Raw genomic sequence first — 14,086 nt, forward strand, 5'->3', positions numbered from 1 at the left:
AAGTAAATGAAGATTCTAAAATAAATTAAACATTTTGGCATAAACAATAAAATGTCATCTAGTTCACTATATGATACATCAGGGAGTTCCAAGAATTTTTAAAAATCAAATTTATTATAGTGATTTTAAACTGTGAATGTCACAAAAAAATTAACACATACACAAGCATACCCACAAAATACAACCTTTAAAATTAACTGAGATCTTTCAAAATGTAAGACGACAACCACCATTATTTTTTATCTAGAGTATGGAACACGACATTAAAAAGAGTCATCTATGCTCTGTGTCTAGTTTTGATCTTTCCAGTCGGTCTTGAAACGTTCAATGAGGTTTTAACCCCCAGCACTCCCCTGAAATGGCTCTTGTCAAGGTCATTCATGATTGCTCACCGAGTTGTTAAATCCAGTGGTGAATTCTTAATCCCCATTATTACTCCATCTACCAGCTGTAACTGGTAGTCACCAACACCTCCTTCAAACCGTCTTTACTCGGCGGCCCTTCTAATTTTCCTCCTTTCCCAGTGACTGCTCCCTCTCAGTTTCCACTGCTCTTTCTGCCTCTTCTCTGTGAGAACTAAGCACTGGACCGCTTTTCCTTTCTATCTGCAACCATTCCCTTGGTGATTGCAGTCTCCTGTTTTTAAATAACATGTATGCACTGATGACTCCCATATTCATTAGGAAAGGCTATGCTGTATGTGCTAAAAAATCCTCAGTGACTTAATCAACAAAAGATTTATTTCTCATTCATTTTCCATGTCCATCTTGAGAAGACAGAGGTGTGGGGTAGAACGTTCTACACATAACTCAGGGCTCAGGCTCTCAGGGTGTCTTCCATGTTGCAGTTGCACTACCTAATAAAACAAGTAGCTTGCTTGGCTGCAGAGTGGTAAAGAGAGTACTGGAGTATTTAAATCACTAGTATTTAATTTCTTTAACGTTCACTCACAACCCATGAAGCTGAAAAAGTCCAACAGGTCTGCCGGACAGCAAAAAAGCTGGGAAGCAGAGAGTTTCATCTGCCCAGAAGGATACGAGAACTGTATAGTAATGAGTACTTGTATGTCTACCACAATTTAATTTTTTCTCCAACCTCAACCTCAATTCTGAATTCCTGACTCATGTATCCAACTGCCTATTTGACAATTATAGTGGGATATCCAAGAAGCATTTCAAAATTACCATGTCGAAAACTGAGCTCCTGATAACTTCCCACCCCAAATATTCTCCTACAATCTATGGCATCTCCGTTAATGGCATCTACACTATTTCAGTTGTGCAGGCCAATTAATTAGGAGGTCCTTGACTTTTCTCTTTCGCTCACAAACACATCCAGTCTGTTAGCAAATTCTGTTGGCTATTGCTTTGTAATGTATCCAGAATCTAGCCACTCCTCACTACCTCCCCATCCTAACAGCCTGGTTCAAACTACCATTTGTCTCTCACCCGGATTACCCTGAGAGCTCTCAATGAGTCTCCCTGTCTCTACCATTGCCACGTTTCAGTGTGTTCTCAGGAGAGCAGAGGCTTCCCAGCTTGCTTAGAAGAAAAGCCAAACTATCTATAACACCTGTAAGAGCCTACACAGTTGGACAATTATTAAATTCACAGCCTTTTTAAAAAGGCTGTCTCCCTGAGAGTATCTCCTGTAAATCTTTACTCATTCTGTTCAACCAACACTGACTTTTTACTCTTCAGTGAATGCGTCAGGTATACCCCACCTCAGGGTTTTCGTATTTACTACTTTGTCTGCCTAGAACAACCTTTTTCCAGACACTTGTATAGTTCATTCCATCAATTTTTTGAGGTTTTTTTATGTGAGGCATTCTCTCTAATCCGCCTCTTTAAAATTTCAATCCCACCTGAACCCTAATGAATTCATCTACCTCTTCACAATTTTTAATAGGACTCACTATAGTTTAACTTACTGTATGTTATACCTATTTATTTTGGTTTTTGTCTGTATACCCTTTCTCCACTTTTATAGGATTTATTATAGTATAACTTACTGTATGTTATACTTATTTATTTTGGTTTTTGTCTGTATACACTTTCTCTATTTTTGTAGGATTTATTATAGTTTAACTTACTGTGTATTATACTTATTTATTTGGTTTTCTCTGTATACACACTCATAAAATGTAAGCTTCAGTAGAACACTCACTGAGTTTTGATCAAGATGCATTTCCAGGGCTAAGAATTTTGTCAGCCAGGTGTGGTGGCTCATGCCTGTAATCCCAGCACTTTGGGAGGTCAAGACAGGCATATCACGAGGTCAGGAGGTTGAGACCATCCTGGTCAACATGGTGAAACCTCATCTCTATTAAAAATACAAAAATTAGCTGGGTGTGGTGGTGCACGCCTGTAATCCCAGCTACTCAAGAGGTTAAGGCAGGATAATCACTTGAACCCAGGAGGCAGAGCGTGCAGTGAGGTGAGACTGTGCCACTGCACTCCAGCCTGGTGACAGAGCAAGACTCCGTCTCAAAAAAAATAAATAAAATAAATAAAAAAAGAATTTTGTCATTAACTTGTATTAAATACGAATAGGTTATCAGGAAAGGAATGAGGGAAAGTCAGGGATAATAATGGTTTCAATGTGTTTGAATCAGTAAGGAAGGGAAAGGGGAATTATAGATAATGGTCATTAAATGATCTAGAATATATTTTTAAGGGCAAAGTATTCTTGTCTTCATTGTACATGAATCCAAAAGGAATCTGTTATCGCTAACAAGAGAAGAATTTGTTTCTCCACTCTATTTCTTGCATGGTGTTTCTTGACTTCATTTCCAAAAACCAATGTTTCCACATATAGTTCCTTTTATCGTGTGACTCTGCAGCACCTCTGATAAGCAGAACCAGGTCATCCTCACACCAGTCCCAAGAATTATAGAAAGCCTTTGGGAGACTCATTCTCATTCAGATTTACATGAAAAAAAAGCTTAATTTTCTTTCAAGGTACCTAAAACTTTGTCTCACACAACTTTCTTTACTTTTCTCACTATTAATTTTTTCCAAGCTAATCTACTAACCAGTTGCTCAGAAATAGTGCAACTACACTAGGTTTGTGTGGTCTGCATTATAACTTTGCTCTTGTACATCCTCAGCAGTGACCTTTTCCTCACACATACATTCTTCTAGGGAACTTTAAATCTTGACCAGCGAATTCACAATGGACAGGTATCAGTGCATGCTGAACAAAGAGAACTGTAAAGGGAAATATTGAGCAACCACAAAATCAATGAGAGCTTGGTGACTGAGGCGCTTTAGTCAACACCTTCCAAGACAAAACAAGCAAGGAAGTCATAAAGAATCACTGCTGTCAAGAAGAAAATGCATCTTGACGTCATACAAATCACATATAATTTCTTACATCAGAGCAGGCATTTGAAATCCAATAATCTCATCATATGACTTCATTTTATATTGAGATAAATTCTTCATTAACCACCTTTCAAAATAAGATTTTATTTTTCAGAAACAATATTGAACTCTATAGAACAGAAAAACAGTTACAAAAATGAGAAAAAAACATAAAAACATCTTGAAGTGGTTTAAAAGGCCTTCTGGAAACATACTAAAAACAGATCTTCTTTAATAAATAATTTTTACTATAACACATGGAAATTTTATAAGCCCTGAGTTACGATAATAATTAAGTCATACATAAAAGTGTTAACTCTGAGACATTAAAACAGGAATTATAGTTTTTCTTTTACTGATCTCTAAACACCATGAATTTTCCTCACTTATTTTCATGTCAACACAGAAAGAATTGAAATATGTTTTTTTTAAAAGAAAAACTGAATATGGGAGCTGATACAAGCCTTTATTTAAAATAATCTACTTCATTTTTCTCTCTTTTCTTTGGTAAAGACACACACAGTTAGACCTACAAATGCCCTCTGCTGTTGAATTCAATACTCACAGTTATTCTTTCATCTTTATCATCGAGTGGAGAGCCATCTTTCTTCCACGAAATGGTGGGCTCAGGATGGCCTCGTGGAGGCTGGCATTCCATTACTGCGGGCTCTCCTACTGCAACCATGACATCCGAAGGGTTTTGTCTGAAGTCATCCCGAAGTACTGTAGGAACAAGATTAAATCATTATACTCAAAAGTGATATATACAGTCCTAATCTCTGAACTTCTGCAGGAGATATTTATTATAATTATAATAAACTCCCACTAATAGCTCTTGCAATACAGCTTTAAGAATCTGTATCTACTTACAGATATCTGCAATTTAATAAAGATATTTGACCTTAAACATACATAGGAGGGATAATCTGATGTTCTCCGCTGTTTAGTGTGCTCACAGTTAGCATTCGGCTCATCTTTAACTTGCATTTCTTTTCTGCCTGCTGCCTACATTTTTCTCACCCATGTGCTAACGAATACAACTGAATCCTCCTTTTATCTATGTGACACCACAGGATAATGCTTTCTATAATTAAATGAATTACATATACATGCAAAGCTAAATATTAAAAGAAAAAAATTAAGGTACTTCCAAGCATGAATTTAATTGAGTGATATTTTATACATATATAAAATTAATGTATAAGGTTATATAATCATTGTAATTTAAATATGTTCATTATAAAAACTTTAGACATATCTACAAAGCCAAGACATTGAAACTCATTATGTTTTTCCATGATTACTGAGAATGTTAGAAGGCACCAATATGGATAACAGCAGTGCTACCAACAGCATTACTTTTATATTCTATGTTTTTGTTGTTTTTTGTGTGTATATTATCTCATTTAATCCTTAACCTATTCACAATGAGAAATATTATTAATTCTACTTGTACTACTAACATTAGTCCCATATTGTGGAGGAAGAAATAATGCAGTATTATAAATTCACTACTGTAAATTGTACAATTCACTATCATAATCTCAACTGGCTACTAATATAATATTAACATACTGTAAAACAAGCAGTATTTTGTAACTGTTAGAATTAATGTGGAAAGGAAACCAAATACATATTCCAAAAATAGTTCATAGAGTACAATTGTCCCAGTGTCTTGATAACATCAAGAAATCATGAATTATTTGGCATGTTAGTCTTAAATACAACTCTAAATAGTATGTTCAAGACATGCAATCTTTATATTGAGATCTTTATATAATAGTTCATACAGTACAATTGTCCCAGTGTCTTGATAACATCAAGAAATCATGAATTATTTGGCATGTTAGTCTTAAATACAACTCTAAATAGTATGTTCAAGACTTTTGCTTCCCTTCTCACAAAAGAGGGATGAAGATACATATACTTCAGTACAAAGTCCAATAAATAGTTATAGTTCCTCCACCCTGCTTTCCTTGATCTGATGTGTAATAGAATGTCAACCATTTTGGTAACCTAATTTAACATGGCACTGAAAATGTGTATTAGTATGTTAAGTGCATAGATTTGGATTGATAAATGTTATTTATCTTTTAAAACCTATTGAATTGGGCTGGGTGTGGTGACTTACACCTCTAATCCCAGAACTTTGGGAGACCGAGGCAAGAGGATTACCTAAGGTCGGGAGTTTGAGACCAGCCTGATCAACATGGAAAAACCCAGTGTCTACTAAAAATATAAAATTAGCCGGGTGTGGTGGTGCACACCTGTAATCCCAGCTACTCAGGAGGCTGAGGCAGGAGAATCGCTAGAACCCAGGAGATGGTGGTTGTGGTGAGCTGAGATCGTGCCATTGCACTACAGCCTGAGCAACAAGAGCGAAACGGTCTCAAATAAATAAATAAATCCTATTGAATTTTTAAATGAATATTTGAATTTAATATTTATTACTATAATTTTGTACTGGAATGGATGTCTTTCCATTCCACTGGCATTTAAAAGTGCTTTCATGGATGAAGTACTACCATGTAAAAAACTTAAGATCTAACCGTTCTTTCAAAAAATCACTCTTAAACTTTGGTTTCAAAACCTCAGACAAGTTTAGGGGCTTACAAAAACCTATGTTTTTCTCTTGCTTTTTAAAATTTGTCCTTCCTCAATTCCAACCAAGAAGATGCATACATTTGAGTAAATTATCAAATCCATGAAAAAAAATCCCCATTTTAAAAATCTGAATATTAAGACAACTTGGGCATAGCATGACTATGTTAATATTTGGAAACTACTGCTTCAAAGAGAAGACTTTTTTTTTTTTCTTATCTTTGGAAAGAACAGTAAAAGGAAAACCAAACTAAATCTGATTGCACCAAACTCTTTAAATTCTAACTTCAATACTATTCACTATTAATAAATTATATAGACACAAAGGTAAACATTGTTAAACTGAAAACTCCAGCTACTGTTACCACATAATAAAAGAACAGAGTATAAAGACTTTCACTATTTATAAGCTTATATTATTAGTAGGTGTTAAGAATGTAACACAAATAAAATGTAAGGCCTGTAGAAAAAGCAAATGGATTGACCTTGACAGGCAGTATGTGCCTTTGCTGGATCACATTATTAATCAATGATAACACCTCTGAAAAGGTTAACACCTTTGAAACACCCAAAAGTAAAATACTTTTCAAATAAAAGTAAACAATATGCACAATTTTTCTATGTAGCAAACTTAAAACCAGTTTGGTAATGCTATATCTTATTTACATACCGAATCATTTCTCAAATAAACCAATGAATGATAAAATGTCTTCAAGAACTATCAAAGGTCTAAGTCAGATAAATCAAGTTATTTTAACATTTATTATGTTATTTGGCTTTTTACAATATATAATGAAAAACTAACAAAATGTAATCCATTAAAAATTGTTGCTTAGTAATGCTCATGTAATTATTTTTGCAGCTGTAAAGCATAAAACTTTAGTATTGCCTATGACTATGGGCAATTCTGCATAAAGTTATGAATTTAACATTTTTCTTCTCTCTTCTAAAACTAAGTTTTCTTTCTTATACTTATCCCAAAGATTTCCTTTTGGTGAAAAATAATATGGTATCACATTATAAAACTATATGAAACTTTTAGTTAAATTGTCCAGTTTTCAAAATTCATGTGTATATTTAAGTCATCACAATAAAAATCAAATTCAAATGAATCACAGCATTCTGGCAGAAAAACCAAAAGCATCCATATACATCCCAGATACAGATCTTTTGACAAGCTTCTCCTTTTCTCCTTTAACATTTCTATTAACCAAAGTATATACATTTTTAATGTTTCTTGATTTGAAACATATGAAAATTTTAATTTGGAATTTTCAAAAAGGTCTAATATTAATTTGAAAAGAGCAAGTAGCATACACAGTGTATCCAAGTAGATATAACCTAAAAAGGTATTAAACCAGAGTTCCCCCTAATATTATACAAATATAATATTTATTTCATATTTGTGTAGTCTTATTTTATGTATACAGTTTTGTACATATAATTTAACTGAACGGCATTACATTTTTTTTTCATTCTATTAAATTAGAGAAAATATACGCTTCATTGAATATTTGAATCCTAGAAGGTTTTTTTCTTTAAAAAAAAATGGTTCACTCAGCAGGTCAGGAGATGGAGACCATGCTGGCTAACACGGCGAAACCCCGTCTCTACTAAAAATCCGGGCGCGGTGGCGGCGCCTGTGGTCCCAGCTCCTCGGGAGGCTGAGGCAGGAGAATGGCGGGAACCCGGGGGGCGGAGCTTGCAGGGAGCCAAGATGGCGCCGCTCACTCCAGCCTGGGCCACAGAGCCAGACTCCGTCTCAACAACAAAAAAGTTCACTAATTGTACAAAACATAACAAAGCATAAAATCACCTACTTTTTGAAAACTTTACATCAATTTTAACACAATTCTCAAACTAAGTAAACATCTTTTCAGAAAGGAATTCTAAAATTCAGTGGTGTCTTTGCAACTTATCTGGGTAATATTAAGACAGGAAGCAAAGAATAAAAAAAGTTAAACAGAAAGTGTTCCAAGTAATATGGAGACTTTAATATCTGCAAAACAGTCTTTGAGTGCATTGTAGGAAATTTTAGAACTGAAACATAACATTACAGAATGGGCAGAGGTCTTTGACAACATATAATCAATCCCATAAACAGAGGGAACTAAGTCCCAGGAAGCTTTGCTTGTGTTATTTATGAGAAGGGGACCAGAAGAAAACCCAGGCATTCTGATTCCCAGTGAAGTGTTTTTTTGTTTCTTTGTTAACCATGTCACTACTGTGCTGTAAAAATGCAATTGTTTCTATCTAATCCATTGTATTTCCAATAAATTCACTTTATTATTGCAAAAGGCTTGACGTATGGTAATTGTGCATCACTGCACTACAGTCTCACCACTATCCAGTCTTGGTAGGCTCAAGTTCTCAAGTTAAGTGTGAACAACTAATTGTGAATATTTGTGAACTACATACAATCCCTTTATCTTCATGAATCATAGAATCTCAGTGCGGTTAGGGGCCTGTCAGATGTGTGATCTGCACTTTTTTGTTTTAGAAATTAATAAATTAAGGCTCCTCAGGGAGAGAGGAGCAAGCCACATAAATAATAATAATAATAATGTCAGCAACATAATAATGATGCTAGCAATGGCTGATGCTAATTGAACATTTACTGTGTAAGGAACCTCAGTAAGTAACAACTCATTTAATACTCATAACAAGTCTATGATAAAAGGAATGTATTGGTTTTGATTTGCAGATGAGGAATTTGTAGGACGTGGTACCCAAGCTAGAATACAGATCTCTGGTACATAAAGAACACTTCTCTACCAAGTTACCTGCCTATCTGGTCTTACCACAGTGTTCATAATTCTAAATACACAAGTATCATGATATAATTAACATTTCAGACTCATTCTATTGTAACATAAGTGAGAAATTTCCCTCCTGATAATCACATGGCTATCTTTGAATATATTCTGCATTCCTGTGTTTTTTCAGATTTTTTTTCTTGGAAGAGGACACCACATTTTCAGAAAAATATTGAGAATTTGATTTCATTATTCATAATACATATCATGTGCTCGTTTTTATCAATGTTTCCCCTATTTCAACCACAAAATGATTGAAAAAGTTGTATATTAATAAGCATTTTAATTAAATATGGGCAATTTAATTACAAGTGGGTATCTTGGGAAAAATAGGGGAAGATATTCTGCAGTCCTGGGATTTATTTTTTTCTACTTGCAGCAAATAGTAACCTCTTGTCAACTAGGAAAAAAAATAAAATGAAACCCTTAAAAAATAAGGTATATTGGAGAACAAAATAAAGTAGAGGTAAATAAAGACAACTCTACGGATGCTCAGTAATAACCTGTTTCTGTTGCCATGTATCATTTTAATTGTTCTCAAAATTACTACTCACATACCTAGTCTTTAATTTTGAGTACAGATATTACTTACTTTTATGATACTCCTACTTCCCTGCCTGAACACCAACTTCATGCTCATGTAAATAAGTGTAATTTAATATCAAAATAACTATCATTCTTTCATTTAACACATCTGCACTGAGCACATACTCTGTGTCTGGCAGGTATGCTATAACTCTTGTATATTCCTTGCAGTGAAGTATATGTAAAATGTTGACGTCTGTCCAAAAACATTAATATTCACCTTTTTGGGAAACAGTAATACCATAGGGTCTTATTGCAGGTTATTTTGAATTAAGAGATATATTTTGAAGGCTGGATCAGAAAGCATACCATAAAGTTTTCTATAACTATTTGCATTCCTACTTTTTAGCTGACAGTATTGCCCAGAAGAACAAAGTGCTGTTCTTTGTACAAATGTGTGAAAAATTCCTTAATATTTCTGAAATAATTCCAACCTTTAAAAAAGACTCCAACAAAAGGATGAATGTACAGAAAGATAACCCATTGAGGAGGAAAATTAAAAGAATAACAAGTAAAATAATATTCCATCAAGTATTATCCATCTTACAACATCATCTTCTAAAGCTAAGGAAATGGTTTCTAAAAAAGATGCATGTGAACATTAATTCTATATAAAGTGCTTCCATTTAATTTTTAAAATTTGACACTGAATATATCTAGGAATATTCTACAATAATTATGTCATCTTCTACTTGTATTTTTCTTTTTTTAGATTTATTATTATTATTATACTTTAAGTTCTAGGGTACATGTGCATAACGTGCAGGTTTGTTACATATGTATACTTGTGCCATGTTGCTGTGCTGCACCCATCAACTCGTCAGCACCCATCAACTCGTCATTTACATCAGGTATAACTCCCAATGCAATCCCTCCCCCCTCACCCCTCCCCATGATAGGCCCCGGTGTGTGATGTTCCCCCTCCCGAGTCCAAGTGATCTCATTGTTCAGTTCCCACCTATGAGTGAGAACTACTTGTATTTTTCTTGTATCATGCAACTTTGCTTTTAAACCTTAAATTATGCTTTGCTTAAGACCCTGGAAGAAAATATGCTGGTAGAAGCACTTTTGAAGATTTGACAAAACTCTTACGTTCTAACCGAGGAAAGGAGTACTTTTATTCAAAAATTATACATTCTGAAAACCTGACATAGCGGATGGATGACAAATATCACTCAACATTATATGATAACAACAACCTAACGTGAATGAATACAAGGCATTGCAAATAGAATGAGAAGAATTACCAGAATAAAAACAATTACTAGCAAATTGTTTATTTATATAGTGTATGATGGAGAAGCAAGCTAACTTAAATACAGTTGTATGTTTCTGTATTCTGCTGGGCTGCAGAAATGGGGCCATGTTGTCCCTGGTCTTTTAATTGTTAGAATTACATCCAGATTGGGTTCCAGCCTAAACCACATTCACATTTCGCATAAATATGAACACCATAATGACACTTCCTGTACCACTGTGCAAAACACTCCCTAGTGCTTATTCCAACAGCACTAAGTCTTCAGGACAAAGAGAAGGTAAGTTTGGCATAGTAGGTTTCAGTTAAAATTTGCCATGTGTTCCAGAGAAAAGTGTACATCAGTAAGGATCAACATTTTTTTTTTTTTTTATTTTGACTTTAAGTTCCAGGATACAAATGGAGAATGTGTAGATTTGTTACATAGGTATACATGTGCCATGGCACTTGGCTGCACCTATCGACCTGACATCTAGGTTTTAAGCCCCACATGCATTAGCTATGTATCCTAATGCTCTCCTTCCCCTTTCCCTTCTCCACCCCCTGACTGCCCCAATGTGTGTTGTTCCCCTCCCTGTGTCCACGTGTTCTCATTAGAATCAACATTTAAATAGTTAATATTCAGCAGACTTGAAAGTCTGGTAGATCATTTTAAAATGTATCACCAAAGTAAGTCAAATGGCTAAAATCATATGTTCTAACTTAAAAGTCAGTAACTTACTATATGTTTGCATTTTATACACTTTAAAATAACCTATAAATTCGATTTATTTTAAAAGTTCACTATTTACAGGACATCATTTTATACAGTAATAAATGTTTATTTATGAATCAGAAAACAGAAGTCTAGAATGTCAGAATCAACACAGATTCTTTCACCATTCTGTGATTTTAACAGGTACATTCACAATGACTCAGTTATTTCCACAAAAAAACAGAGAGTTTTATACTCTATCTTGATAGGGTTATTATGAAAGCTAATTATTTAATGTTTATACAGGACTTGCCATTTATATGGTGCATTACATCTGCAAAGAAGTATTGCTATTAGTCACTATGTAAGGAATTGCCAAATTTCTCAGCTGCCAGTACAAATGGAAAGGAGGACAAAGAATGCCATTGATGAGGGTTTTAAAGCGCCAGAGCAAAAGTCACACCCAGGAGTAGCCTGGCAGGGTTAAAAAAACACAGACAAAATGAGGATATCTGAGCTACGGGACTCTGATTAGGGCAAGACAGGCATGCATTCTTTCTTTTGTAAAATCCAACTTTTCATGTAGCGCCTTGCAGCAAGAGTTCTCAATCAAAGAAATATGCTTCTGTATTTATTGCCTGGCTCTTTGTATCTGAAGGTCAGTTCCATGAGAACAGGGAATTTGTGATTATCCCCTAGTATTTCCAGTGCCCAGGACAACATCCAAGACATAGGAGGTATCCAGTAAATGTTTACTACACTTTCCAATATACTAAGTAGTAGATTTTAAATAGTGGCTTGCATTGGCAGGAGTTCTATCGTGGTAGTGCTTGAGGTATAGGGAGGTAGACACACAAATTCAAATAAACACATACATACATATACAACTATAATTGTGATACATGTCATGAAGGAAAGGGATAGGAAGCATCCTATCCGTGGGAGAATAATAAGAAACATAATTTAGATTGGAGGTGAGGGAATAGTAAGGAAGTAACAGTTAAGGTGAAGCTTGAGTAATGAGTACAACTTATCCTAGGGAAGTGCATTGCAAGCAGAGGAAATACTTCAGGTGAGGACAAATCCTGGCACACTGTAAACGTCTTGGATGCCGTGTAGTGGGACCGGTGGAGAGCAAAACAAGACAAGCTTGGTAGGGACGACAGGGACCAGATTTGCTAGGCACAGCAGCCATGACCAAGAGTAAGCTTTTATTTTAATTCCAAGGAGAAGCCACTGGAGTCTTAAGCAAAATAGTGTTATAATGAAATTCGCTTAAATGTTCATTCTAGTCGCTCTGTGAATGAAATGGAGAGGGAAGTAAGAATGGACGTGGAGGCCGGGTGTGGTGGCTTATGCCCGTAATCCTAGCATTTTGGGAGGCAGATGTTGGAGGATGGCCTGAGCCCAGGAGTTGGAGAGCCACCTGGGAAACACAGTGAGACACTGTCTCTACACAAAACAAAATGTACAAAATTAGCCAGGCATGGTGGTGCTCGCCAGTGGTTCCGGCTAGTGGGGAGACTGAGGTAGGAGGGTCGCTTGAGCCTGGGAAATTGAGGCTACTTTGAGACATGATTGCACTACTGCACTCCAGCCTGAGCAATAGAGCCAGACCCTGTTTGGGAAAAATAAACAAACAAAAAAGGAAGTATAGAGACCAATTAGAAGGCTATGGAAGTAATTACAGGTAAAAGGTGATGGCTTTATACTATTATTATGATATCAGATTTGACACACTAATGACAGATTGGAGGTATATTTTGTTGGTAAAAATCAGAATGATTTAGTGAGGGGCTGAAGTTGACAGAGAAAGACATCAATAATAATGCCCAGGCTTCTGATCTGAGTAACTGATCATGCCATTTTCAAGGTACAGGAGAATAGGTAGACAGCACATAAGTAAATCCCTCTATGAGGAGGAACAAGAAAACATAAGATATCCTTATTTTTTAAAAAATTTAAAACATGATTTGAGAGTATAGAGTCTGATATGAAAATTGTTTCACTGGTTAAAAAATATTATGGCTTTAAATTCACCCCCTTGATATTTAACACAAGATGGATTTTGAGGTATTTTGATCTATATGCTACCATATTTAATATCTTATTTGCTAACTGATAATATTCCTTGATCAATGAATTCATACTTTAATTTTGGTGATGACAAATTTTAATCTAGTTTGATCCATATCATGTATTTTTTAACTGAAAAACTCAAATACATCCGACACATTCTAAGTTTATAAATGTTATATTCAACATGTGTGGATTATATATGTATATGTATGCATAATACAGATATGTGACATATATGACCACTAGTCATTGATATACTGTGATGGTAATGCTAAGCACCAAATTATGGTACAAAAAAAACCAAAATAAAACAAAACAAAAACATTTATTTTGACTGGAGAATGAAAATAACTCAAAACATGGGGCATTTCCAAGGACTGCCATAAATTAAGCTCAATAACATATTAAATCAATAATAATAAAATCAATAACATACTGAAGGATATGATATATCAATATTTGAGGACACAAGAACTAATAGCATCTTAAAAATTATTATACAATTAGAATACACAAAAAGTTAATTGCATTTCACTTTCACATTATGTACAGCATATGTAAAATTCCCTGGAATTATACTGAATCCCCAAAATCTTATGGATTTTATTTGTGACTCACTTAATCATTCATTCAATAAAAGTGCAACACACTATATTTGGTGATGGTAGTTAATAAGATAAACAAGACAAAG

General features: G+C 34.8%; 1 protein-coding gene across 11 annotated transcripts in view; it reads right to left on the bottom strand.

Annotated features, from left to right (window-relative positions):
* Positions 1-14,086, bottom strand: part of ROBO1 (roundabout guidance receptor 1) — a 1,151,573-nt gene that overhangs the window by 136,632 nt on the left and 1,000,855 nt on the right. For all 11 annotated transcript variants that reach the window (XM_021932690.2, XM_021932676.2, XM_021932679.2 and 8 more), the window contains one exon: positions 3,931-4,088. In XM_021932690.2, the coding sequence (XP_021788382.1) occupies positions 3,931-4,088 (158 nt within the window). The remainder of the gene's footprint in view (positions 1-3,930; positions 4,089-14,086) is intronic.

The sequence above is a fragment of the Papio anubis genome, chromosome 2 (assembly GCF_008728515.1).
Source record: "Papio anubis isolate 15944 chromosome 2, Panubis1.0, whole genome shotgun sequence".
Taxonomy (NCBI): domain Eukaryota; kingdom Metazoa; phylum Chordata; class Mammalia; order Primates; family Cercopithecidae; genus Papio; species Papio anubis.